The 24,840-nt window shown below is 35.7% G+C and overlaps 1 protein-coding gene across 1 annotated transcript in view; it reads right to left on the reverse strand.

Annotated features, from left to right (window-relative positions):
- Grid2 (glutamate ionotropic receptor delta type subunit 2) overlaps positions 1 to 24,840 on the reverse strand; it is a 1,223,762-nt gene that overhangs the window by 173,535 nt on the left and 1,025,387 nt on the right. Inside the window, exon 10 of the mRNA XM_028782458.1 lies at positions 12,078 to 12,275. Within this exon, the coding sequence (XP_028638291.1) occupies positions 12,078 to 12,275 (198 nt within the window). The remainder of the gene's footprint in view (positions 1 to 12,077; positions 12,276 to 24,840) is intronic.

The following is a 24,840-nucleotide window of genomic DNA, read 5'->3' on the forward strand; positions in this document are numbered from 1 at the left end:
CACTACCAGCTTTCAATTATCATTTCAATTTACCTTCACAAACACTCTATGAGTCAAACTATTAATATCTCAAACTTGCAAGTAATGAAAGTGAGTCAGATTAAGTCATTTACCTAATGTCACAAGGAAGAGTCAGGAGCTGCCAACCCAGGCGTGTCATCTCCAAATCAGTGAAAAACCTGCTACCCTTCCTGTCTCTACCAAAAGATTTGCTCACTGCTTCAGAACTACTGGTTAACTGTTCTCCTTCAGAATATAACTTCTAATTCACACAGTAAGATTCTTGCATGAGATCCATCCCTTTGCTAACAGTATAGACAGAATAAGAGAGGAGTATCAAAATGAGGAATACTCTATGTATGAATGAAACTTCCTAGAGGCTTTATGAGAAATATTATCTGTAGTCTCACTGGATGGGATGAAGTTACATGACAACATAGGCCGAGAAAATAGGGAAGTCATGTTGTGTGTAAGCTATCTGGCAACCATTGAAACAAACAAGCAAACAGATAAACAGACAAACAAATGATAGGACTTATACTGAAACACAACCAGTAGTCTTTATGTGGAATTAGTACTTTCAGATCAATGCAAGTCCCTTTAGACTTTTTTTTTTCCATAAGTATGGTATTATATGAGCAACAAGCTATATTTCATATCCAACTCTTGTCTTTGTAAAGATGGCAGAGCTTTACACATCTACTGTTTTGGTTACCTTCAACTCTCACCATGTAGAAGGATAGTGCATAAATATTAAAATTTTATCTGTTGATTGTGAAGGTGCTCTGATTAATTTAATCATTTTCTTTCTGAAGCATTTTTCGAATATTTCATTTTCCATGTACTTATTATGATCAATAGAGATTTGGTATACCCATCCATGTTTTTCACTAATTTAATACATGTTTTATCTCTCACATCATGATAATAACAAGGACATTAGTACTAGCTAGCTTTTGGAGTTCTTCATCTACCTGTAAGCATCCACTCTCAAAAACATGCCTTCTTGGCCTCTAGCTCCCTTCAGCAAACTTCATGCCTGCTCATACGTACTACCTAATTTAAAGTCTTAGGAAGAGTTTGATTTTCATATTAGTTTTCATGTCAGTTTTTCTACTCTACATTAAATTCACCTACTGAAAAGTACCTGTTTCCAATTTTTAGATGTATTTCCACCTCGGTAAGATGCCCATCCCCAGCTGACAGCAACTTCTTCTGTCTTCTGGTTTTCTCTACCTCACAGGCAGTGCTTATCTTATAATGTCTGTTTTATCTTCTCAGTGTTAATATAACTTTTATAGGAAAGAATTATATTTTTATAATCATATGTTACACACCAGTACCTATGGTAGATTTTCAAAGAAATCTTGTCAATTTTTTACCCTTTACCGTATGGTAGAAATTAATGTTTTAATAAAGATCTTAAAATTTGGCAGACATGAAATAAAGCTTTTTCCTTAGGAAGAAAGACTTCACGGTTTTAAATGCCAGTATGCCAACCAGGCCCTTGACTTTAGTTCACTGAGATCCCATATATTCAGCTCACCTATCTGGGACTCACTTCAATATAAGTGAGCCATCTCACAGTTCTGAGCTCAAGGGCAAATCTGAAATTCTAAGAAGGCAAATTGTCTGCCTGAGGGGAGAAGTCAACAATGAACGGGGTTGGCCATGTGAAGGAGCTGGTTAAACCTTGTCATCTCTATCACTTCTGTAGTTTCTATTTTATATCTTTATAAGGATTATTATCCAGTATTTACTCATTCTTCTACTTATTCTTTTTTATTTCTGTCCATTTGAATTATTACTATTAGTTTTCTTAATTTATCTCGGATGAATACTCAGACTGAGGAAATAGTACTTGCAGACACTGAGGGTGTATATATATGAACAAATGAGCCTATGAAGCACTAGAGTGAGTAGAAGAATTCAAATCGATGTGAATTATCATAGAATTACAAAGAGAGAGTATGAAATGATAGTTTAAATGAATCCTCTTGATTGTTCTGCCTAAAATCATTACTGAAAGAAAAAGTGATATCATTGTCAGGAATATCAGGCTATGGAAGTAATTCTGAAAGAAAATAATGATGGATTATACCAGTGGACAATTGTGGAGAAATGACACGTGATTGTATTTCTGGTGCACTCCAGGTTTGTAGCCAAATATGGATTGTTGATACATGTGTGCAGTACATCAGAAAGGAAGAGACCCAGAGAAGTCAGGAGTTCTGGACTGAGTAACTTGAAGAGTGAAGTCATTCACTGTATTAGGGAGGAATGAGGGCAGGCCAGATTAGAGGGAACAAACATGTGGATGCTCAGCTTGGAACATGCAGTGTTTGAGGTTTCCATTAGCCATGTCACAGAAAAGGTGTAGTGAGTATTAGGAGATGTAAATTTTAGTTCAGGTGATAGGCTTGAGAGAAGAAACATACCTGGAAGTATTCTACTTATTTTATGGAATCCACTTGACCATTTGGGTTTATCAGGAATGGGAACTATATAAAGACAGTGCTAGATTTATGTTAGAGCCTCTAATTCTCATGTTCTCTCCCCCTTCCTATCTATCTATCTATCTATCTATCTATCTATCTATCTATCTATCTGTTTTTTGGAGAAGAGGAACTCTGTCTTGCATCATAAATATTCCTTGGAATTCCAGTAACAACTTAGGCCTCAATAAATGTGTACCAAATGTTAATCAAGCAGAATATTCCATGTTATTTATATACTACCATACTTTTTGGACATTTTCCTATACCCTTCCAAGCAACTTAAAAATACCATTTCTGCAATCCTCAAGAGACAGTGCTGTAACTTCAAGAAACAGATCATCAGAAATAGCTCTTTTGTTGTGTAGTTACTTTCTGTTTTCTGAGGGGTCATATCAAAACTTCTTGCAGACAGAGTGCATATCAAAACTTCTTGCAGACAGAGTGCAAAACCAGTCTCTATACCCGCATTTCAACAAAACTCAAACCAAGGGTGAAGGATGAGATTGAGTGGATTTGCTTTAATTACAGTGAACACTTCAAAAACTCTAGAATTTTCTTGGGATCCTTTTATATACTTAGTGGTCAATAGTGAGAAATAGAATGTAAATAAATGAGAAGAGAATGAACTCTCAGGGACAATAAGAAGAGAGTGATTTGACAGTCTGACTACCCAGTGATCACTCACCACATCCAGCAATGTGGAAACTAATTGAGGAGTCGTGTGAATGACCCCACTATGCATAGGGAGTCTCTGTAGTCACTGTGAGTCACTGCCTACCTTGACATAATTCAGTCTTGGTCATTTTGTATTTGTATTTAATCAGGGTGACAAATTTAATTTAAAGGCTACCATTATGGAATTATCATATCTTAAGTAAGCACCAAAATCCCTGAGACTCAAAGCCAGAGCTGTGTGATATGTCATGATGAAGGAGCAGAGTTAATGTCAACTGTCATTCAAAAAATGGCTTTTTGTCCAAAGCATCCATTTTGAAAACACGTACGTAAAACCTAACAAAACTTCCTCAGAAGGGTTCCATATACAGACTGCTCTAAGGTGAGAGAATATTTCAGATTTTCATATGTGTGTTTATGTTCTTCTTCATTCTAAAGAGTCAAAGAAAGACTGACTCTTCTATTATGACAATGACACCCCTAAACAACAATGCAATGTGCCATCTTCAACAGGAGGCACATTTCTCCATGTTTGTAATTTCCAGAGTAATTTCAGCTGTAATTTTTATGGAGCTTGCATACTAAGAAAATGACCAAGCAATGTAAACACTACCTTATAATTATGTACCCAGAATCACAGGGGAAAAAAATCAAGATTGGATTGTCTTTTAAAATTTATGTTAAATACCCTCACTCACATATGCATTTTTTATGTGCTCAAAATCATCTTAATCATTCAATTTTCCTGGATCTCTAGCCTAAGATAGATGAAAGCTGAGGTACTAGATGGCCTTTCAATGGCTAACAGCAGGATTCAGGATTTATGCGTGCCTAGTTATTCGGTTTTCTCACCAGAGTTCTGGTCTTTATATCACCTTGACTTTGACTGATGCAGTAGTCTGTTAATTTATAACCTTTAACCTACCAATCTTTTTAATTCCAAACATATTTTCCTGAAGCTTTGCTTGCCCTTGCCTGTATGCTGTCTTTAAACCCATAACCATTCCTGGACAGCATCACTCCCTTTGGCAAACATCCAGCTCATGGTCTTTAGCTTGATTCAAGTCTCATTACTGCCACTTCCCTATGCTTCTCACCTATCACAACTCGTGCTTAATGATTCAAGTCCTTTATCTGATTGAATTGCTCCTTGATGTTTGTAATGCGTGCCAATTAAATATCACCTGCAAATTCAGAAAATTGCTCCTACAACAATCCACCAAGGAATTTGCATCTACATAATTTATGCTTGCAGAGATCTCTCCTCATCCTTTGTGTTCATTAGTGTTAAACCTCTTTGTCAACAACAGACATTCAGGGAAAGGTTTTGTCTTCTTTGCATGCACAGTGATGTGGTCTCCTATGTCTGTGTTTCAGCACCACCCTACACTGGGATCCAGTGGACAGATGTTGGATATTCAACATTCAGATTTGCAAACCTTCATACCACCTGCAACATTTGCACTCCTTTCAGGCCTGCATCTAGTACATTCTGGGAAACTCAATTAGGCCATTAATAAGTGTTTAGCCTGAAGTACAAGTTAACATCTTAGTCACTGATGTAAGATATCTATAAGAAATTCTTTTTTTCAAAATAAATATCATGCTCTTTGTTCTCTCTTTAAAACAGTTGGTTTGCAGAACTACATCACACTTCAGAAGGTTCATTAGCATCCATAGCTGGGCAGCCATGAGGCAACTGAGGGAGACGGAAAGATTCTGATTTGGTGACTGACAAAACCTTGTTGAATACAGATATTTTCAAGGATCCTGTGCAGTCCTGAAAAGATGTGGGAGGAGGTAAAGATGTGTGTGCTCAACTTCCACACAGAAACTTCTGGCCTCTTTCCAACTATTAATTCTTCCTAAAGCACAGGAATTATGGGCAGTGTGCCACCATAAACTGGACTTCCTAGGAGACAGTGATGAGAAAGATGGTTCTTTGTTGTGCCTCCCTGCAGATCAGTCTGACTGTGAAGCTGGGAAACCTCAGTCTTGCCAAGAGCTATTACAGCTCCCTCTTCCTAGGTAGATGATGGGGAGAGGGACAGATCAGCACACTGAGTTTTCTCTGAGCTATCCCTCAAAGGCAACTTTCATGGTTCTCTACTACCTAGTAGCAGAAACAACGCCACCAGTTCTCCTTGCTCAGATGTAATAACTTGGGGGATTAAATAACTCAGAGCTAGAGCTCTCAATAGTCTAACACAGTTAATTGTCTTATCATATGCTCTTTTCATTCCTTAGCACTACTTGCCTGAATTCTAGATCAACAACTTGTCACTCCTAGACAGTTCCATGGAGGTGTTCATCAGGCACCATAGTGTCACAATGCCCATGTCCAAAGTTGTGTGTCTCAGCTGTGCTTTTCTAGTGTGTTTTATTCTGTAGCCATTACACATTTCCTCTACTTCTGAGCATGTTTCATTCCTTCATCTCCTCTGAGTTTGCAAGTCCTATTAGTCACTTCGTAGTATATTAAGTCATTTTTCCCATATCAGTTTTTCTGTTAATCGATTGCTGGCATTTTATTATAGACATCCCTTTATTTCCTCATATATTATTTTTTTAAAAAAGTATTCTTTCTCATTCCAGTGCCTGCTCAGCTCTATCTAAGCTAACTTTTTGAATTCTGAATTAAATCACACTTTTCTTCTATGTACAGGCCTTTTAAAAACATTTACCAGGTAAATGATAAAGTCTAAATTTTTTGAATATGGCAAGTCAGTCTTTATAATGTTCCTGTTGTTGCCTTCTACATTTCCATTCATCTTGAAGACCCAGCTCAAGTGTTTTTTTCCATGCAATCTTTTCCTCTTTTCAGGGAGAAGCTGCTCCCTGGCCATTATAGCCTCTGTCATTTGTCACACTATGTTGTTACTGTTTATTTTAAGTTCATCTTCATGTATTCTACGGAATATTTAAACCTAAGAACAATTATCTTATATTTATTTATGACATTAACCACCAGGCCCAGAATATAAAATGCGTTCAAAAATGTGTGCAAATGAATGGGTAAATATGGGGCATCTGATGTACTCGGCAAAGAAAAGGAACATAGTCTCAGCCTTCTGCCTTGCACAGGAAAGACTATGGAAATAAGTTCTTTTTCTCTCTCTTCTTTCTTGAATACGATGTATATGTATATGATGTATATGAATATGTATATGATGTGTATATATATGTATATGATGTATGTGAATATGTATATGATGTATATGATATATATGCATATGATGTATGTATATGAGATGTATATGTTGTATATATATGTGTATGTGGAGATACACACACACACACACACACACACACACACACACATATATATATATATATATATATATATATATATATATATATATATCCATACATATATCTCATAAACTGGCATTTTCCTTTACTTACTAAAAATCAAATTTTGCACTTATTTTAAATTTTATCACACTTTATATAGATCACATTCAAGTTCTGCTTGCCTAAGCTTTTCTTACTTTTCTTCCCACATTTTCAACATCAGCAAAAATCACACTTTGTCTTCTATGGTTGTCAACGCTCTCATCACAGATTCTGTCTTGTGAGCCTAGACATAGTCCATATCTTTTCAAACTACCCTTTAAAACTCTCTCTCTCTCTCTCTCTCTCTATATATATATATATATATATATATATATATATATATATACATATATATATATGATCATTTTCTCTTATGTGAATGGTTGTTTTGCTTACACGTGTGTCTGTTTTCCATGTACTTGCCTAATGTTCAAGAAGGCAAGAGTAGACTGTTGAAAGGTAAACTAAAGCCTTCATGTGTGCACTGGAAATCAAATCCAAGTCCTCATTAGCCCTCACATATATGCATTTATATCAGTACATGAATTCTGACCCCTTTCTTTACCTTACTGATAAGAAGATAAAATTAGCACTTGGACTCTGAAAACAGACTGTCTGCATTTAAAACAATGTGGCCAGGCGGCCACTTAAAGCTCTTTTGCTTCATTTTGTTACCTGTAGCATTAAGGCCGCAATTATCCCTTCTCTTGTGAGTAACAAATGTAAACAAATATAAACTGCAAAGCATTGTGTTAGGGAGAGTCAGTTCTAGAGGCGTGCAAGTAATTACCCCATAGTCACTTCCAAATTGTTTTTTAAATTTTTCTGGATTGCCAGCTATGTCACAAATGTGAACTGAAATATGTGTCTTTCAATCAAGTGGCATTTTATATAATGATATGCAGAACAGAAAGTAACTCTAACTAAAGGTGTAATACAAGTTGTTCCTTTTCTTTGTAAAATCAATCATATTCCATCTCCTACTGTGCTGTTGTGTTATTAAATGGCCTACTCCATTGCAGTAGATTTCCTTTTGGCCATCCTGACCATCAGGTGTTTCTTTGGAGATTGTGATGTCATTCTATTTATTTCCATTTTATTTTTCATTGTTTAAAACTTTATTACGAATCTTACAACCACTTCATAAACCTGTCAAGTGTCGACACTGACAGATCTTCATCATGGACGAATAAACATTTCACAACCTATTGCTTGTAACTTAATTAATGTGTTCATTATGACTTTTAATATAATATTTTCTGTATGTGTAACTGTTAGTAATTTCTTTATAATTGTGATAATTATCCTTGCACATAAAAATGGACAATATTTTGCTTTTTAACCATTTCCCCTACCTCCAGTTGGACAATTTTTATATTGGGCAGCCACTGCATATGTTTAGTCAAGATGTTTTATATGGAGCCACTCAGCAGTGCCTATCTTGGTGGTAGATACAGGAATGATGTATTTGTCTGAGACTGGGAACAGTGCCTCCTTTTGGACATAATGGTTTATGGTCAGAGCCAGTGTGTATTCAGGCTCAGGTTCTGAATCAGAGCTATTGGCAAAAAAAACGCTAATGTTTATATTGGATAGATGAGAGGTTGAAACCTAAGCCTGGAGCTGCTGAAAGTCACCTTCCTGCCAAGATAGGAGAGACTGCCTGAGAACCAGGACCACATCAAGGAAGCAGAGCTGCAAAAGAGAAAGCAAGTCCACGGCCTGATGAAATGTGTCTGGATCTTGTCCCTGGCAGCTTAGCTTTGTGAGCCATTAAATTATCTTTTCACTTCAATTGGATTGTCATTTGCAACCAAAGACACCTAATTAATTTAACTTAGAAAATATAGAAAGGTTATATTTGAGATGAGAATGTCTTTCCAAGCAGTGGGAAGGAGCAAAGATTTGGAGAAGATTGAAGATAGAAGAGAAATGGGGCAAAGAAAGGGAGAGGGGCAATTTAAATTCCATCTATATGCTGATGAGCCTCAAATGTATGTCCATTCCAGATCCCATGTCTGAACTTCAGACTCATATCAAATTACTTATTTCACTTTCTGTTTGGATGGCTCAGAGGAGGACAATCCACAGCTCTAGAGCCAACTACTGGCTCAGACTCTAGTTCTCTTATTAGCTGTTTGACTTTGACCAAGCTTCTAAAACTCTTATTGCTGTGTTCATTTTTATTCATATCATAGGAAGAGTGGTTATTTCTATTTTATAGAATCATTATGAGGACTTCAGATATCAACATTCATAAAAGGTTGACCGATACTTGGCTTTCTATGTGTCTACTGAAACTCGTCTGTAAAAGGTTAGTCTTTACTTAACATTCTGAATACTCTTGTTAGTGTTTCCTTCCCTATTTTTCCCTATACTAGTCAGGATTATCACTCTCAAGTCAATTTCAGGGAGGTGAGAGTGACAGAATCGAATATGCTAAATGCCTAAAATACTAGGAGAAAAAGCCAAAAACATTTAGCCTTGCCATAAAAATGGGAAGATTTTAGACATAAAGTAAAAGTTAGCAGAGGGTTGTTAGAAAATTTAAAAAAAATTACTGAGACCTAATCAGGATAATGTGTCACCTAATGCAGTATGATGACATCACTTAATTCATTTTTTAAATATTTAAACTTTAACAATACCTGAAGAAATCTCAAATTGCCTTACAACTTAATTTGAGGTACTATAATGATCAGGTAGATAAGTTTGAAAGCTTTTTACATGTATTTTAAAAGAACAACAAAACAGAAAGGGTAGAAGAGAACGCACAGCATAAATGTTGCTCTCTTGAATCCAGTGACCGTGGGAAGCTTCTGTGGACTACTTAAACAGACACTGAAAAACAAATAAGATGCAAGAAACGGACTGCACAAAGAGAATTCTGAGAAAACAGATGGATGCAGGAGTAGATTTTACTAAGATGGGGACAATTAAAGACTATAGCCTGGATTACAGTGAATAAGAGAAAAAGAGATCAGAAGGCAAGTTGGTAGGAAAAATTATTCAGAAATTTTAAAATTTTATATTCTCCAAGCTAACTGAAACACCATGCTATATCTTTCACCAGAGAAGTGCCTAGCTCATTAAGACCACCACTGTATTGATACTTTTCTCTGCAATATTCACAATGACTATGATAGAAAATGATGTTCGATACCACATGACACCATGGAGAAAATGAACTGCACATGTACAATAGAATTTTATTTAGTCATGAAGATGGATGAAATAAATGGCATTTTGAAGAAAATGGATGGAACTGGAGATCTTTTGATGAATATAAATAAAACACTTTGAGAAAATTCTTCCTATATGAAGAGTCGGCCAGTAAGTTGGCCTGGTGCATTAAGGCATTTGTTACCAAGCTTGAAAATATAAGTTCAATCCCCAGGACCCATGAATTATAAGGACGAAAATGATTTCCTCAAGTTGTCTTTTGACCTCCTCACATGTACTGTAGCACATATGTATTACCTGTGACGTGTGCACGCATGCACACACACATACATGCACGTAAATAAATGTAATAAGATGAATTTAGATTTATGTACATATATGTAGACATATAGTATGTGGAAATAGAAGAGAAAGTAATGAAGGGGAGGGAAGGAGAGGGAGAGGGAGAGGAAGAGAGAGAGAAAGATCAGAAATAGACTATTTGGGGAGAGCAAAGAGAAACAGCAAGATTATGTATGTATACATATATGTGTAAAGAAGCAAGTGATGAATGAGAAGGAAAGTAATTGAACCTCTGTAGGTGCAGCATAGGTGATCGCAGCTAGAGCGAAGTTACAAGTAAAGCTAGGAAAACATGGTAGCAAAGAATGTCTTTCTCCTACTGTGGTTGGATAGATAAGATGAAAGGATTTGCCTTTGACCTTTCTTCCACCTCCTCATCTGATCTATTAGGAAACCCTGTGAATCACCTTGCAAAATGTATGTTGATTTTATTATAGTTTTAAGCACAGCACCTGGGAAAGGCTTACCAATCTATCAGTATTGGCTAATGAGACCAAATGTAGTTTCCTTCCCTGTTTCTGGATTGATTATTCTGGTCAATCTCCACAGTGACTGTTTTCCACATAAACAGATACTATGATTCAGAGAGTCCTTAAGATTGTCTAACGATAAAATTCCTTTAAGTAAATGTGTAACTGCTAACCATGGCTATTATATATTTCAAATCAAAGCTGTTGGGTTGCCAGTGGAATGAATTTTGAGGTAAAAGAGTATGAAAAGAGGGGAATAGCATTTTTCTGGTTTTCTTAGTATATTCAAGACATGATAGCTTTAATGTCTAATCTCATCAGAAGGACAATGGGCCTGTGGACAATCTGAAAAATATGAAACACCACAGTTCCTTCCTAAGCACCAAGAACTTATTTATTTAGACATAGGGTTTCAGTGTGTAGCCTCAGTTGATCTAGAACTCACTATGTGGTCTAGATTGGCCATATACTCACAGAGATCTTCCTTCCTTTGCCTTCTGAGTGCTGGTATTAAGGTTGTGTCCCACCTCAGGCTCCTACAGATTCTTATAAAATGCCTATTAATATCACTGTCAGCACAGTGCATAACTTATTTTTGTTAAGAAATTTGAAGCAATTTGCCTCAACCTCCCAAACATTTAGCTGTATATTTCAGACACAGCAACACCTTTCCCTCATCAAAACCATTTCTCAAACTAACTCCTCATCTCTGTGGGATGTTTATCTTTTATACACTTCTTTTTCTATATTAAATTCCTCTTTTCTTTTCCCTCTTGCCTAATAATATTCAAATATATATATATACATACATATATATGTATATATATATGCAAACAAATCTATATGAATACTTACTCTTCCATTATCTTTTTATCTCTTTCCTTAATCAGAATATATGTATGTATGTATGTATGCATGCATGCATGTATGTCTTCATATGTGTGTATCTTCTCAAGCATGTGCGTCTGTGCATATAAAATGTAATGCCCTCACCTCTGTGTTTTCTCACAATCTTGTGCAGTCTACCTCTCACTCCATACTAATTCTTGAAAAGTAAGCAGATACTGGAGGGTGATCTTCTGATGGGAACGGGTACTGCAGCTGGTTAGGACCACTGTTATTCTACATAGTCATTGAGGAGTCACTTCAATTCACAAACCACTAGAGTTCTAACAGAATGTTAGCAGCTAATGTGTCAAAGGATACAGTTTGATATAGAACAGGCAACCAGATGAGGCAGAAATATACCTCTAAGCTCCACCCCCTCAAACAACTGACTGACCCTCAGAACAACCTACATTAGAAAATCCTAAGGAAACTGACAGAATGCAACAGGTAGAAGGCCAACAAGAAGAACAAAGATTGCAATTGTTCTTTTCTATTAGAGGAGATGGATAAATGTAAATTTTATTTTACTATACAGTTTTCTCTTCATAGCATCCAGTAAGTAGGACTGGGTGAATCTGTTGGACTAAATACCACAATCAAATATTTTCCCTCAAGCTCCATCCTACGAAAATAGCTTTCATTGATTACAGCTGAAGTTTGGGGTATAAGATAAATGTACTCTTACCTTAAAAACAAGTTCTCCTACCAGTCCATTCCATGTCCCGTCTTCCTGTGGGCTTCCATATTTGTGGTCCGGTGCAACATAAATTTCATAGTTAAAACCCAGGTAGTTAGATAGGGCATCCAAAACATCAATGGAGAAGCCCTGGTATTTCTTCGGTTTTCCCAAGACATTTTCAGAGACCATTACAAAAGGCTCCTCCTACATGGAAAAAAACCTTAGTGTCAATAAACATTGCTCCCTAAAAACAATTCATTCTCTAGCTGACAAAGTCTAAGTCCCATTTCATGCTTTGAAAAAATTAACTTGGGAGTAGGGTTTATACATTATTGATGCATCATGTTATAGAACTGTGCTTAATCACCCTGTTTCCTGTCATCTCTCAGTTCATCACTGTCAGATCAAAACTGAGATGAATGTAACTAAACTTTTTCAAGAACACGATTTCCTGTTTCTTGTTACTTGGGGACAACTTAAGATTCATCAGCAGTGTAACTGATTTTTAAGAAGCTATAGTTTCACTGTCTCCATTAGACATTTTCTCCACCTGTGTGAAGATAGATAAAAACATTAACATATGTGCAATTCCAAAAGCAGCAAATATTCAAAATATGTAGTTGAATAAAATTTAGAATATCATACATGCTAGAAGTCATTAGGCAAGTAGTTTTACAATTTTTATATAAATATGTTTCATTACAAAAAGCAGCTTTTCTATTATTACTACTACTTTAAAAGTCATCTTTTTGGTGAACTAATTTAGCAAATTTGACAAACTGGTTTCATACCCTACCTCTTTCATCTTTTCACATGTTTTTATTTTTAATTTTATTAAATCTGGTACAATTCTCGTGTGTCCCAGGATGAACTTGAATTTACTATCCCTTTAGTCCTCTAGAGTGTTGGGGTTAAAGGTCTTAGTCACTAGTCCTAGCCTATGCAGTACTGAGGACCAAACCTAGTGCTTCAGGCCAGTTACACAAGTACCCTCTCCTAAGTCTGACTTTGCTCCTGGTAAAGCTAACACATGGGCTGCTTTTAGTTGAGAGTAGTTGTTAAGTGTGCAGTTGTTTTGAGACATGTTGGCAGATGACAGAAAATTCAACAGTTTATTAATTAATGTTCTAAACTTCTGAGGAAATAATTCAAACACATTAAAATTTACAGATAGCCATTGTTTGTGTGTATAGTCCATGCAGCACTTGGGGAATAACTTGGTTAGAAGCCAGTATATACAAAAATTTCTTCTTTGAATAATTTTCCTGTAGAGACACACAAAGAAGCCATTTTTGATATGCACAGTAATATTTTGCTTTGGGTCTTTTCCAGAAGACACAAGTGAACACTCTGTAAAACATTGCCTCTATTTTCAGAATACTCAAAAAGTACCTTGAAAAAAATATTTTCATACTAAGGGTCAAATAGCTTCATTTACTGATAGTAATATATACTCAGAAAATCAGTACTAACACTGATGTTTCCTAACAGCATGGATACCTTGGATTTGTTCTGTATTTGCCATTGTGGTTTCTGAAATTACCAGTGTTTCTTCTCTTTTAAAATTTTATCTATGTATTTATTTTTAAAGATACATTGTCTTAGTGTTAGATTAATCAGTAAATGGACAGTAGTAGTAAAAGACAGTTAAGGGTCCCCATTCCTTTTATATAGTCCCCAACATTAGAGCCACTCAGAATAAATGCAACCTATGGCTCTCATTAATGCTCAGTGTGGCCATGTGACTAATTCAAGCTAATGCACTATAAGCCATGCCATATCTGTACCAGTTGTTGCTGTCTTTCTATGGCTTTCTAGCTTGAATGAGCATAAAATGGCTGGTGCCCTGGAAATTAGCCCATAGGCTACAGAGAAGCAAGGCAGAGAGTTGTATCTCTGACACTTGAGGTGTTGTACCAGACTAGAGTTGTCTTTCTTGGATTATATAATACATCAAAAAATTAATTCCAATATTTTTGTTGAGCTACTGAGTTTTTTTCTGTGATGGTAATATTTCATCATGATGACAAATGGTTGATTATTAGATCAGTAGATTAAATCTCCTGAGAATAAATCATACTTTGTCATATTACTGACTTTTGTACTTTTAATGGTATCATATGATACATGACTGTAAAGTGTAATTTCATGTGTTAAGTTGATATGTAAAACACATCTCATCTTGATAGAAAGTTCTTTACACTTTAAAGTTTATAGTAAAACTTTCAGGGCTTATAAACAATCTCAGTAAGTAAAGACACTTGCCTCTAAGGCTAACAACCCGAGTTCAACCTTAGAGACACAGATGGTAGAAGGAGGAGGTGACTCTCATAGGTTTTCCTCTGACTTCTTCAATAGTGTTGTGGAGTGTACACTGCCTTCTTCCCACCAAAATAAATAAATAGATAAATAAATATAATAAAAATAAAATACAAATTCTGAACAGCTGTTAAGGCATTATATTCTTCATTTGGGTTTGGGAGAGAAGAAGTAACCAGTGACTACATATGACAAACATTCTGAAGTAGCCAGTGAGGTAATTAGAAACAGAAAAGGTTATAAAAATTATAAATTAATATAAAATTTTAGGAATGTGTATATATAATCAAAGTCTAATAATTAATTAATAGGGCCTTGCAATCTTGTATCATGTTTTAAGTGATGATTAAAAAGTGATGATTAAATGACTTATTTCTTCACTTGCAGTTTGTTCCAGTGTAGGTAATAAGCTTTAAAAAATCATTCATGAAAGACGGTGACTGACTCTCTTGCTAAAACTATTTAGCCCTGGGAATTCCCTATTTTCATGGGCCTGATCTGATGTACCACAAGTTCTGTAAGACCACCCTTCCCAGATCATATTACTGTATTCAGCAAAAGTATCAGTTGTTATAGGAGGAGAAAAAACTTTCCATAATAAAAACCATTTGAAGAAATTATAATGCTTAGGCCACCTTTACAGAGGATACTTCAGTCTGAAAGAAGATGAAACACACTCAAATGGGCACAGGGAATAACAGATCAGTTAGTCAAAGTAGATCTTAGGAAACAATAACAAAAGAACAGGAATTAATAAGCATTGTTCAATAATAACTCTTTGTTAATGGTGTCACTTTTTGAATAAAAAGACACTGACACATTTGAATTAATAAACAAGTTCCATCCTTTGTTTCTGCATCTAAGACACACCTCAACTTCAAGGACAGGCTTTTTCTTAGGGTAAAATGTGAAAGAGGCATTCCAAGCAAATAGAACTAAGCAAAAACCAGGTGTGGCTGTTTTAATGTTTGAAACAAAGGTTTCAAAACAAAACTCATCAGAAGAGATAAGGACGGATGTGCCAAACTCATTAAAAGAAAACTTCACTAAGAAGATACTACAACTCTAAACATTCTCACAACAAACTCCGAGATAACTAATCTCACAAAAGAAACATCACTAGTTCCAAAATCACAGATTTCCCTTAATATAGAGATAATATACAGATGTAATACTCTCCTCTCATATCAGTCATTCATATAAAATCAAGAGAAAATCTGAAGTTAAATGAGATCATCAGTCTCATAGCGCTAATAAACATTTATAGAACATTTCACTCAAACACTAAAGAATATTCCTTCTCCTCAGCAGCCTGTGGAATTTTCTCCAAAACTGATCACATATTACGACATAAAGAAATTCTCAGTAAATACATAGAAATTGAAATAAAATCCTGCATATCATTGGGCCATGTAGGTAATAAAGATGGATATTGACAGTTATCACAGAGTATACAAACTCATGGAGACTAAACAGTAAACTACTGAGTGAAAACTCCATCAAGGAAGAAATCAATAAGGAAATTGCACACTCCTGATGTGGAAGAAAATGAAAACAAAGCATACCAAAATCTTTGAGACAGAGAGAAGGCAGCTGGAAGAGTAAAGTTTATAGCACTAAGTGTCCACATCAAGAAACTGAAGTGATTTCATATTAATAACTTAATAATACTTGAATGCCTAAAAAGTAAAAGCAAATAACACTGAGAACAGACGGGAAGAAATAATCAAACTCAAAACTGAAGTTAATGAAATAGAAATGAAAAATTACAAAGAATTAATGGATAAAGAGTTGGTTCTTTGAAAATGAATAAGATTGATAAACATTTAACATAATTAGCTAAAAGATAGAAAGTGGTATCCAAATTAATAATATTAGGAATAAAAAGAGCAACATTACAGAGGACACCTAGGAAATTGAAAGAATCATAAAGTCATACTTTTAAAATCTGTAGTCCTCCCAAACCTGAAAATCCAAAACAAATCTCTAGATATATATGACCTATCAAAGTTAAATGAAAATAAAGTAAATAATTTAAGTAGACCTTAACATCTAATGAGGTAGAAATGATAATTAAGAATCCTCTAACTAAAAAAAGCCTGGGGCAAATAGGATTCAGTGCACAGTTCTACCCGACCTTCAAAGAGGAGCTCACAACAGTCCTCAGATTATTCCATGAAAGAAAAACTGACAGACATTTCTAAATTTGTTTTCTGATACCACTCTTACCCTGATACTGAAACCAGGCAAAAACATAACAAAAAATTAAATTAGTATTATTAAATGATATTATTCTATTAAATTATGATTATTAAGTCATCAGAGATAAATATGTTTATCATACAAACAAATATACAAAACAAAGCAAAATAAAACAAACCGAAAATACCCTCAATATAATACTTACAAGATAAAGTAAAAAAACATCAAAATCTTTATCTAGCATTGCCAAGTTGGGAGAGACAGTTTTCTTTAATGGAATGACTCACTGGTATATTAATCATGGTTCAGGGCAAGCTCCGTATACAGGAGTAGTTGGCCAATACAAACTGTAACCAATAAGAATTTAAAAATAGAAACAGAGAAAAGAACATGAAGTTAGAAAGGTAGGAAAGTAGGGGGTATATAAAAAGAGATTGGGGAGTGATTAAAATATAAAAATTAAAAATATGGGATGGAAAAACCTTAAAAATAAAAATTAAGACATGTACTATATTGCACAGCACTGTTTTTCATATTAAATTTATTCATTACTTCATATGAATAAATTATAGATAGAAATGTCCCATTGCATATTTGGATATAAAATACTAGCTACGTCCTTTCAGCTTTGCTGACAAATCTTTACAGCAATTACTTAACATACTAAATTGCTATATTTTCTTTTTTTCTTACTTTTCCCTCTCCCTGTATTAACCATAGATACTTTTTTACACAATATAATCTATTTCTCCCAGTTCTTCCTACCTTCCCTCTCTTCTGGATTCAATCTCTTTCTGTCTCTCACTAGAAAAGAACAGGCTTTTAATAGATAACAATAAAACATCACAAAATGAAATATAAGATAAAGCAAGACCATCGTATCAAAGTTGGACAAGTATAGCCAACAGAAAAATAAAAGATTCCCAAGAAAAGGCACAAGAATCAGGAACTCACTCACTTATACATCCAGGAGTTTTATAAAAGTACTAACTGAAAGCTATAGCATGTATGCAGGGGACCTGGTGCAGACCTGTGTGGGCTCTCTGGGGGACGCTTCCAACTCCCTAGTTCATAGTTCATATGAGCTTTGCTCAGTCAGGTTAGAGCAGTAGTTCTCAACCTTTATAATGCTGCAGTCCTTTAACACAGTTCCTCATGTTATGGTGGGCTCCAATCAAAAGATTATTTCATTACTGCTTTATAACTGTAATTTGGTACTGTAATGAATTATAATATATAAGTATCTGATATGCAAGATAACTGATATGAAATCTCTCAAACGAGTCATGACCCACAGGTTGAGAATCACTGTTTTATAGGGCATTATTCTTTAGGTGTTCTCCATCCCCTCTGTCTCCTGTACTCCTCCTCTTTCCACTTCTGTGGGTTTCTCAGAGCTCTGTGGGAAGGGGTTTTTGTGAAGACATATTATTTAAAGTTGTGTGTTCCAAATTCTGTCTGTCTGTCTGTCTGTCTGTCTGTCTGTCTGTCTCTGTCTCTGTCTCTGTCTGTCTCTGTCTCTCTGTCTGTCTCTGTCTCTCTGTCTGTCTCTGTCTCTCTGTCTGTCTCTGTCTCTGTCTCTGTCTCTCTCTCTCTCTCTCTCTCTCTCTCTCTCTCTCTCTCTCTGTGTGTGTGTGTGTGTGTGTGTGTGTGTGCTTGGCTATGGTTTTCTGTATTTGTTCCTTTCTGCTGTAGGGGGAAGCCTCTCTGATGATGGCTGAATAAGGTGTTGATCTATGAGTAGAGCAGAATATCATTAAGAGACATTTTATTGTTTTTTTTTTAGAACAATAGTAGTTGGTGTTACTCTAGATGTCTGGACTATATAGATTTTCTTCTTTGTTACCTAAGCAAAGTCAGTATGGGTTCAAGCTCATGGAGTGAGTCTTAAGTCAAATCAGACATCAATTGGTTCCTTCCAAAAAATTGGTTTAACGATTGTACTACCATATTTTGCAGAAATTATAAATTGGAGAACAAAGGTTTTGTGGTTGGGTTGTTGCTTATTTTTAGTACCCTCTTGAGTGCATTTCCAAGACACAGACACAAGAACATGCAGTTGAAGGTTTCATGTAGGAATGAGCTCAATCTCTCCCAGTTCATTGAATTGTGGGAATTTTTGTCTTCAGTGATGGGAACTTTCTGTCAGCTTGTGGAGAACTACCTCTTGCCCTGGCAACAACCTGAGTTGTTTGGGAATTTCTCAATATATTGCTATTGCTTTTTACAACAAAAAATTCTTTTCAAAAGGAACTTTAATTCCACTTTTAAAGTAAATACTAATAAAAATAGATGTATCTCACAGGTGTGCTTGCAAAATCTGTTGCTAGTAATGGCACTAGAATTGATTAACAGTGCTAAATAGAAGTTGTTACACTAAGGATCCTTTTAAGGAAAGTTGATGAATTATTGATGAACATGCCTTTTAAATTTTATACCCTAAATAAACTTTTATTATATCCTATCGTTCCTAATCCAGATCAATGTTTTAAAAGCTTTATTCTTACGCTCCATTACAGATTTGGATCACTATTCATAAATAGTAATTCAGGCTCATTGTTCTCTGGAAGGACAAGGAGTCAATATATCAGAGAGGTAAACACAAACAGTGAGATTAGATTAAAGCTCTGGGAACTATTAAAGGAGATACAAGTGCTCTGCTCTGGCAATACCTGGTTTGATTGAATCATTTTTATATATGCACATATCTTCAAAATTTATACACTCATTGACATACCCATTTAATATCCATTGAGCAGCTACTGCTTCAAATCTTGTACTTAATATAGTAGGCTGATGTAAGAAGTCATGCATAGCACCATTAAAGAACTATAGCCAAGAGAAGGATGAGTGCTCAATGCACTGAAGATGCAAAGAAGGCTCAACAGAAGTGGTGCCAAAGAAGCAACAAAGAAAGAAGGTGAGAACTGCTAAAAAAAGAATAATAATTCAGGAGCTAACAGTTACCCATTTTTAATGCATGTGGAAATAAAAATAAACAGTATTAGTTCAAAGACTATAGTAGGTTATAGAAAAAGGAGACATCAAAACCTGTTCCTTCAACTTTACTTGTCTGGATTTCATGTTTTGTCATCTTTTGTTCAAAAGCCCAGAGTATAGACTTATGCAAAATTTCAACACAATTTAGATAGTGTAACAGTAATAGTGCCTCTGGGATCTGAAGGGGAGAGAAGCAAGGCAAGTAATCTAACAACAACCAAATCAAGATGATAGTCCCTTTTGAGAGAGGTTCTCTATTTTTGACCTCACACCATTCCTTCTTAGGAGTTTTAAACATAGTTTTTTTTTTTTTAAAAGAAAGAAAAAAGACAAAAGAAAAGAAAACAAGCAACAACTACAACAAACCAACCAAACAAGCAAACAGAAAACCAGGGACCAAATACAAAAGATACAATACTTAAAACTGTAGAAATGACAGACCAACTCGGTGACTGCGGGATGTCTCTGGAAAACAGGTAGAATTTCAGACATGAGTTATAAAGACAGTAGCATGTGTTTAGAAAATGAATGGAAAACATTTTAGCTGCTAGAAAACTGGAATTTATCTGAAGTGTCATTATGTTTAGAATAGGACTGTTCAGAAATTTGAGAATTAGAAAAGATAAAGGCCAATATCAGAGCATAGCGGTTGAGTTTCTTATGTGATTAGAATCTGGAGAAGAAAGAATTCATGAATTGAAATAGGTAGAACCTAGCAGAAAAAAAAGTATAAACAGAAAAGTGAGAAAGATGGAGGAGAAACAAAAAGCCTGAGACCTTGCAAAAGAGCAGGTGAAGCAGGTGGAGACCTGGGAACTACCCCTCACTCTTGCTGACTGTAAACTAGCAGAACTACTTTGGGAAGCACTGTCATACTGATAGCAGAGAGCTGAGATGCTCATACATAAGCTAAGAACGTCTGCTTTTGAGCAAACCCCAGACATATCTCTCCTATGAAGATGTTCATTTCTTTGGTTGGGTGCATGATAGAAGAAGCATATTATTACATCTAAGAATGATAATAGGAGCATTATAATAGACATATCTGGAAGTATTCAAAAAAAATCCCAATGCCCATCAAAATGGAAAAGTAAAATACACTGTGGTATACTAATGAATAAAATATCAAAGCTTAAATGTAAGGTACTGGAACTGTATTTTAGCATGAATACATTTTAATGACTTAATTTTTTTAAAAAAATCTTAAAACAACATATCTTAATCTCATTTATGAAGTATCCCTAACCAGGTGCAATTCTGTGAGTTACGTAGCCAAGTTTTCGTAGTGGACACACTGCAAAGAAAATCAACCCTCTGAGGGCTAAGCAGAGGAGCCTGGGAAAAAGCAATCAGGAAAATGCAAAAGCATGAGTGATTTTTGTCACAAGGAGAATTTCTCCCTTTTTATCTTGACAGACATTTATCAATGGCTCGTGATTTTTTTCTGTACACGTTTCTCTTATTTACTTTCCCTGCTTCTCTGATTAAATATCCTGACAAAAAACACTTAAGGGGAAAAACGTTTATTCTGGCTCACAGTTCACATCATAGTTATAACTGTGAGTAACTTGAAGCAACTGAATACACTAAAGCCACAGTCATAAGTACAAAGTACAGGCACACCTAGAGAGAGGCCTGTCCTACCTGGGGACGCTAGAGCTCCTCTAGTTGACAATTGAGGCTACCAAAAAAATTATCCTATATTGTTCAGTAAACAAAAACAAGGAGTGTGTGAAGAGGGACCAGACAATGGGGTGTGTATAAGCCAGTTACTTGCCTCATTAATAAAAACTTCTGTGGAAGACTATGATAATATGCAGTAGTAAGAATACAGAGCTGTATGATTTGGAGCAAGAGCAGGTAAAGAATCCCTTTGCAATTGCCCAGATGACTAGAATTTGTAATCTGTTTCTGTTTAACACATATTTTCAAAGTCTTCTACTCTAGGGACAGAGGCAGGGGGTTGAGGGGAGAAGAAATCACAGATTCCTGCTGCTAAAATTCATTTTTCCAGCAATTAGTTTCAAAGAATATTAATCCGACTTGATTGTAAACTGGTACGAACCTGTCTGAGATGAAATGAAAACAAGCTATAGAGCCCAGTAAGCTGATCTCTCAGGTGACAGCTTCTCTAGATGTAGGGTTTTGTGACTAAAATAACAACTGCCATCGAATGGCAGCTCTTTCTAACTCTGAGGACATTAGCTTCACGATTCGTAGACTTGCCTGTAGAAAAGGGTATTGCGCCACTGGAGCACTTTTCTATTATCAAAGATTTATTCACATCACTTGTAACATCATTTGATAATAACTTCATAATTTTGAACTTGTATTCAGTCACTTAAAAAAATCTCATGCTAATTGCTAAGCTGATTCACAGCACTGCGTGTCCCTTGCAGATTTTGTGGTTAATTCTCTCTTTAATTGTTGCCGGTGATAGAGGTTTGTTTTAAGTATGGTATTTTTGATGAGTACAGTCTGCAAGCTCTCCTGCCAAAGCTCTATTAAGGATTATTAGGAGCCTTCATAATGCATGACTGCCCAGAATGTCAGGATGGCCCACACCAGGGACGAGTTGCTAGAAATGCCTTAGAATTCTGCTCACACACAACTCAAAGCCATTAGAGAGAGAATGAGAATATTTCTAAACAGCTTCTTCAAAAATGTTGTGCCATAAAACATGTTCTTGGCTGCAGCAAACGAGTTGTCTTTGTGCATGGTGGGAGCTCACATTTTGTTTAGTGATGACACGTTCTACTTTGATATATGCAGAATTAATGACTACCATTCCCCTTGGGGGAAAAACTCATTATCTCATCTAAAGAATATATGAGTACTTTGTAAGTTCAAAACAGCAGAGATAGGGAATTTGTTCCTAAGGCGATTAGGATAAGAAATCAAATGTAAGGAGCTGCAGGAGAAGGAGGAGCCACTCTAGGGTTATGAGGGAACTATCCTCAGCGGCTCAGGAGGGAAGAAGAGCAGATAGAGTGAAAACTGAAGGAAACATTGCAAAGGGAAGTTTTGAGGAAGATCTGACAGAGAAGTAGCTGCTTCACAAATATGGGACTGAACTTAGTTTTTTCTTCTACTTACATAAGGAACATTTGCCTTTCTATGTATGTGCACACACCATATGAGTGCCTGTTGCCTGTGAAGTCCAAAAGAGTACATTGGATGCCATGAAACTGCAGTTACACGTGTTTGTAAGCTGCCATTTGGATACTGGGAACCAAACCCAGGCCCTCTGCAAGAGCAGCTAATGCTTTTAACCACCGAGCCATCTATCTAGTCAAAGCTTAGTTTTAAAAAAGTCATTGAATACATATATATCAGACAATAAGATTCAATTATTAGTGGTAAAAGTAGATTAATATATGTACATTTATATTATATAATATATTACATATAATATACACACACACACAATCCCAAATGTTATATATTAGTTCTGATTTCTATATTGTGCTCAGTTATTTAAATGGAAAAAACCCTTTTAGTTTGGAGGCAAAACTATCAGTGGACAAAATATTTCGTTTCTAAAAATGAAATCCTTGATTTTAGATATTGCTTTCAAAAAAGGTCACATATTACATGACATTAGAATCTAAATGGCAAATGAACAAAATTTATTTTTTGTATATGAGAATTTGAAATAACAGTAGCATTCTATAGCTGGGGATGAAAAGTTCTGTAGACTCCAAGGCAATTACCATAATGTTCAGCTCATTGCTGCTCCTGACTGCTCTCCTAAGAATACATCCAGAGGTGCACAGTAGCAACTGTACAGTGCACAGTGTACTCTGGAGCATTTGTAAAGGCCACCAGGGCAGATAACTTTCAGAGATCCATTATCTGGGGGAAAGTGAACAATAGCATCCTGCTTCTGTTCAGAGATGGACTATACCAGATGTCAGAATCAGAAAGCTCATCTGTAAAGACCTTGGCAACTTTGGATTTCAGAGGGGTATTTATAAACTTTAGCTGATGTGGCCATGTTCTCATTATGATATCATAAAAGAAATAATGATCGAAATTTATGATAATACACATTTTCTGACAGGATACAAAAACAATAAACACAAACTGTGGCTAATTGACTATACCAAAAAATACATGCAAGTATTAAAATCAAACTCCAAATAAAAATTTAAAATTACTTTGGGAATAGTGACATATTTAACCAAATCAATGAACATTATAGAGAAATCTCAAAACCTCAATCATTTATTTAATTATGAGTTGAGTGCTAATTCCAAATACAAACTATTAGTAAAGCAGAAAACAATAAATAAATCAACATCTTCCCTTCTTAAAAGCCTACTTGATAGAGAAATGGCAAACAATAATACAAAAAAAACCTTATGTGGATTATATGGAACATACCCATAAGCATGTTCTTGCAGGTGGTGCTTTAGTGTGCTTTCTATTGCTGTGATAAAGACTATGACCAAAAGAAACCCAGGGAAGTAAAGGGTGTTTTTATCTTATATATTCCAATCACAGCCTTGGTAATGATTTAAGGGAATTCAAGCTAAGAACTCAAGACAGGAAACTGGAGGCTGAAATTGTAGTAGAGACCACAGAGGAATGTTGTGTACTAGCCTGTTTCTCATGGCTTGCTCAGCCTGTTTTCCTGTACAACACAGAACCACGTGCTTCAGAGTGGCATCACCCCTAGGGCACTGCTTCCACATGAATCAAGAAAACATCCCACAGATTTGTCCACAGTCTAATTTGATGGAGATGTTTGCTCACCTGGGGCTCCCTCTTCTCAAAAAAACTCCATCTTGTGTCAAGTTGTCAAGAAAGAAAAAGAAAAGAACAAGAAGACCACCAGAACACATGGTAATGAGTGCTGAGTAGGACAACTAGCAACCTGGTCAAAGCATCTGTGATAACAGGTTCCAAGAGCCTCTATAGACCCAGCTTTCACCATGGAGGATGAAAGTGTATACTCTGGGTGAGAGTTTCAGGGATACTTTTGAAAGAAGAGTCATAGTGTGTTTGGAGCTAATGGCATAAAGCCAAGTGTCTGTGTAGAGCAAAGCTGAAACAGAGTTTGAAGGCCATGGTGGTAAGTTTACATATTCCTTCAACAAAGATGGAAAGCCACGGAAATGTACAGGAGATGGGCTCTAAGCAGAGGAGTGACATGGTGTGACATGTTTTATCAATCAACTAGACCATGAATGATTTATATTCAGAATTCAGAAGCAGCTGGAGAAGATATTTCTAAATCACAATG

The sequence above is a fragment of the Grammomys surdaster genome, unplaced genomic scaffold, assembly GCF_004785775.1.
Source record: "Grammomys surdaster isolate TR1022 unplaced genomic scaffold, NIH_TR_1.0 752, whole genome shotgun sequence".
NCBI classification, from domain to species: domain Eukaryota; kingdom Metazoa; phylum Chordata; class Mammalia; order Rodentia; family Muridae; genus Grammomys; species Grammomys surdaster.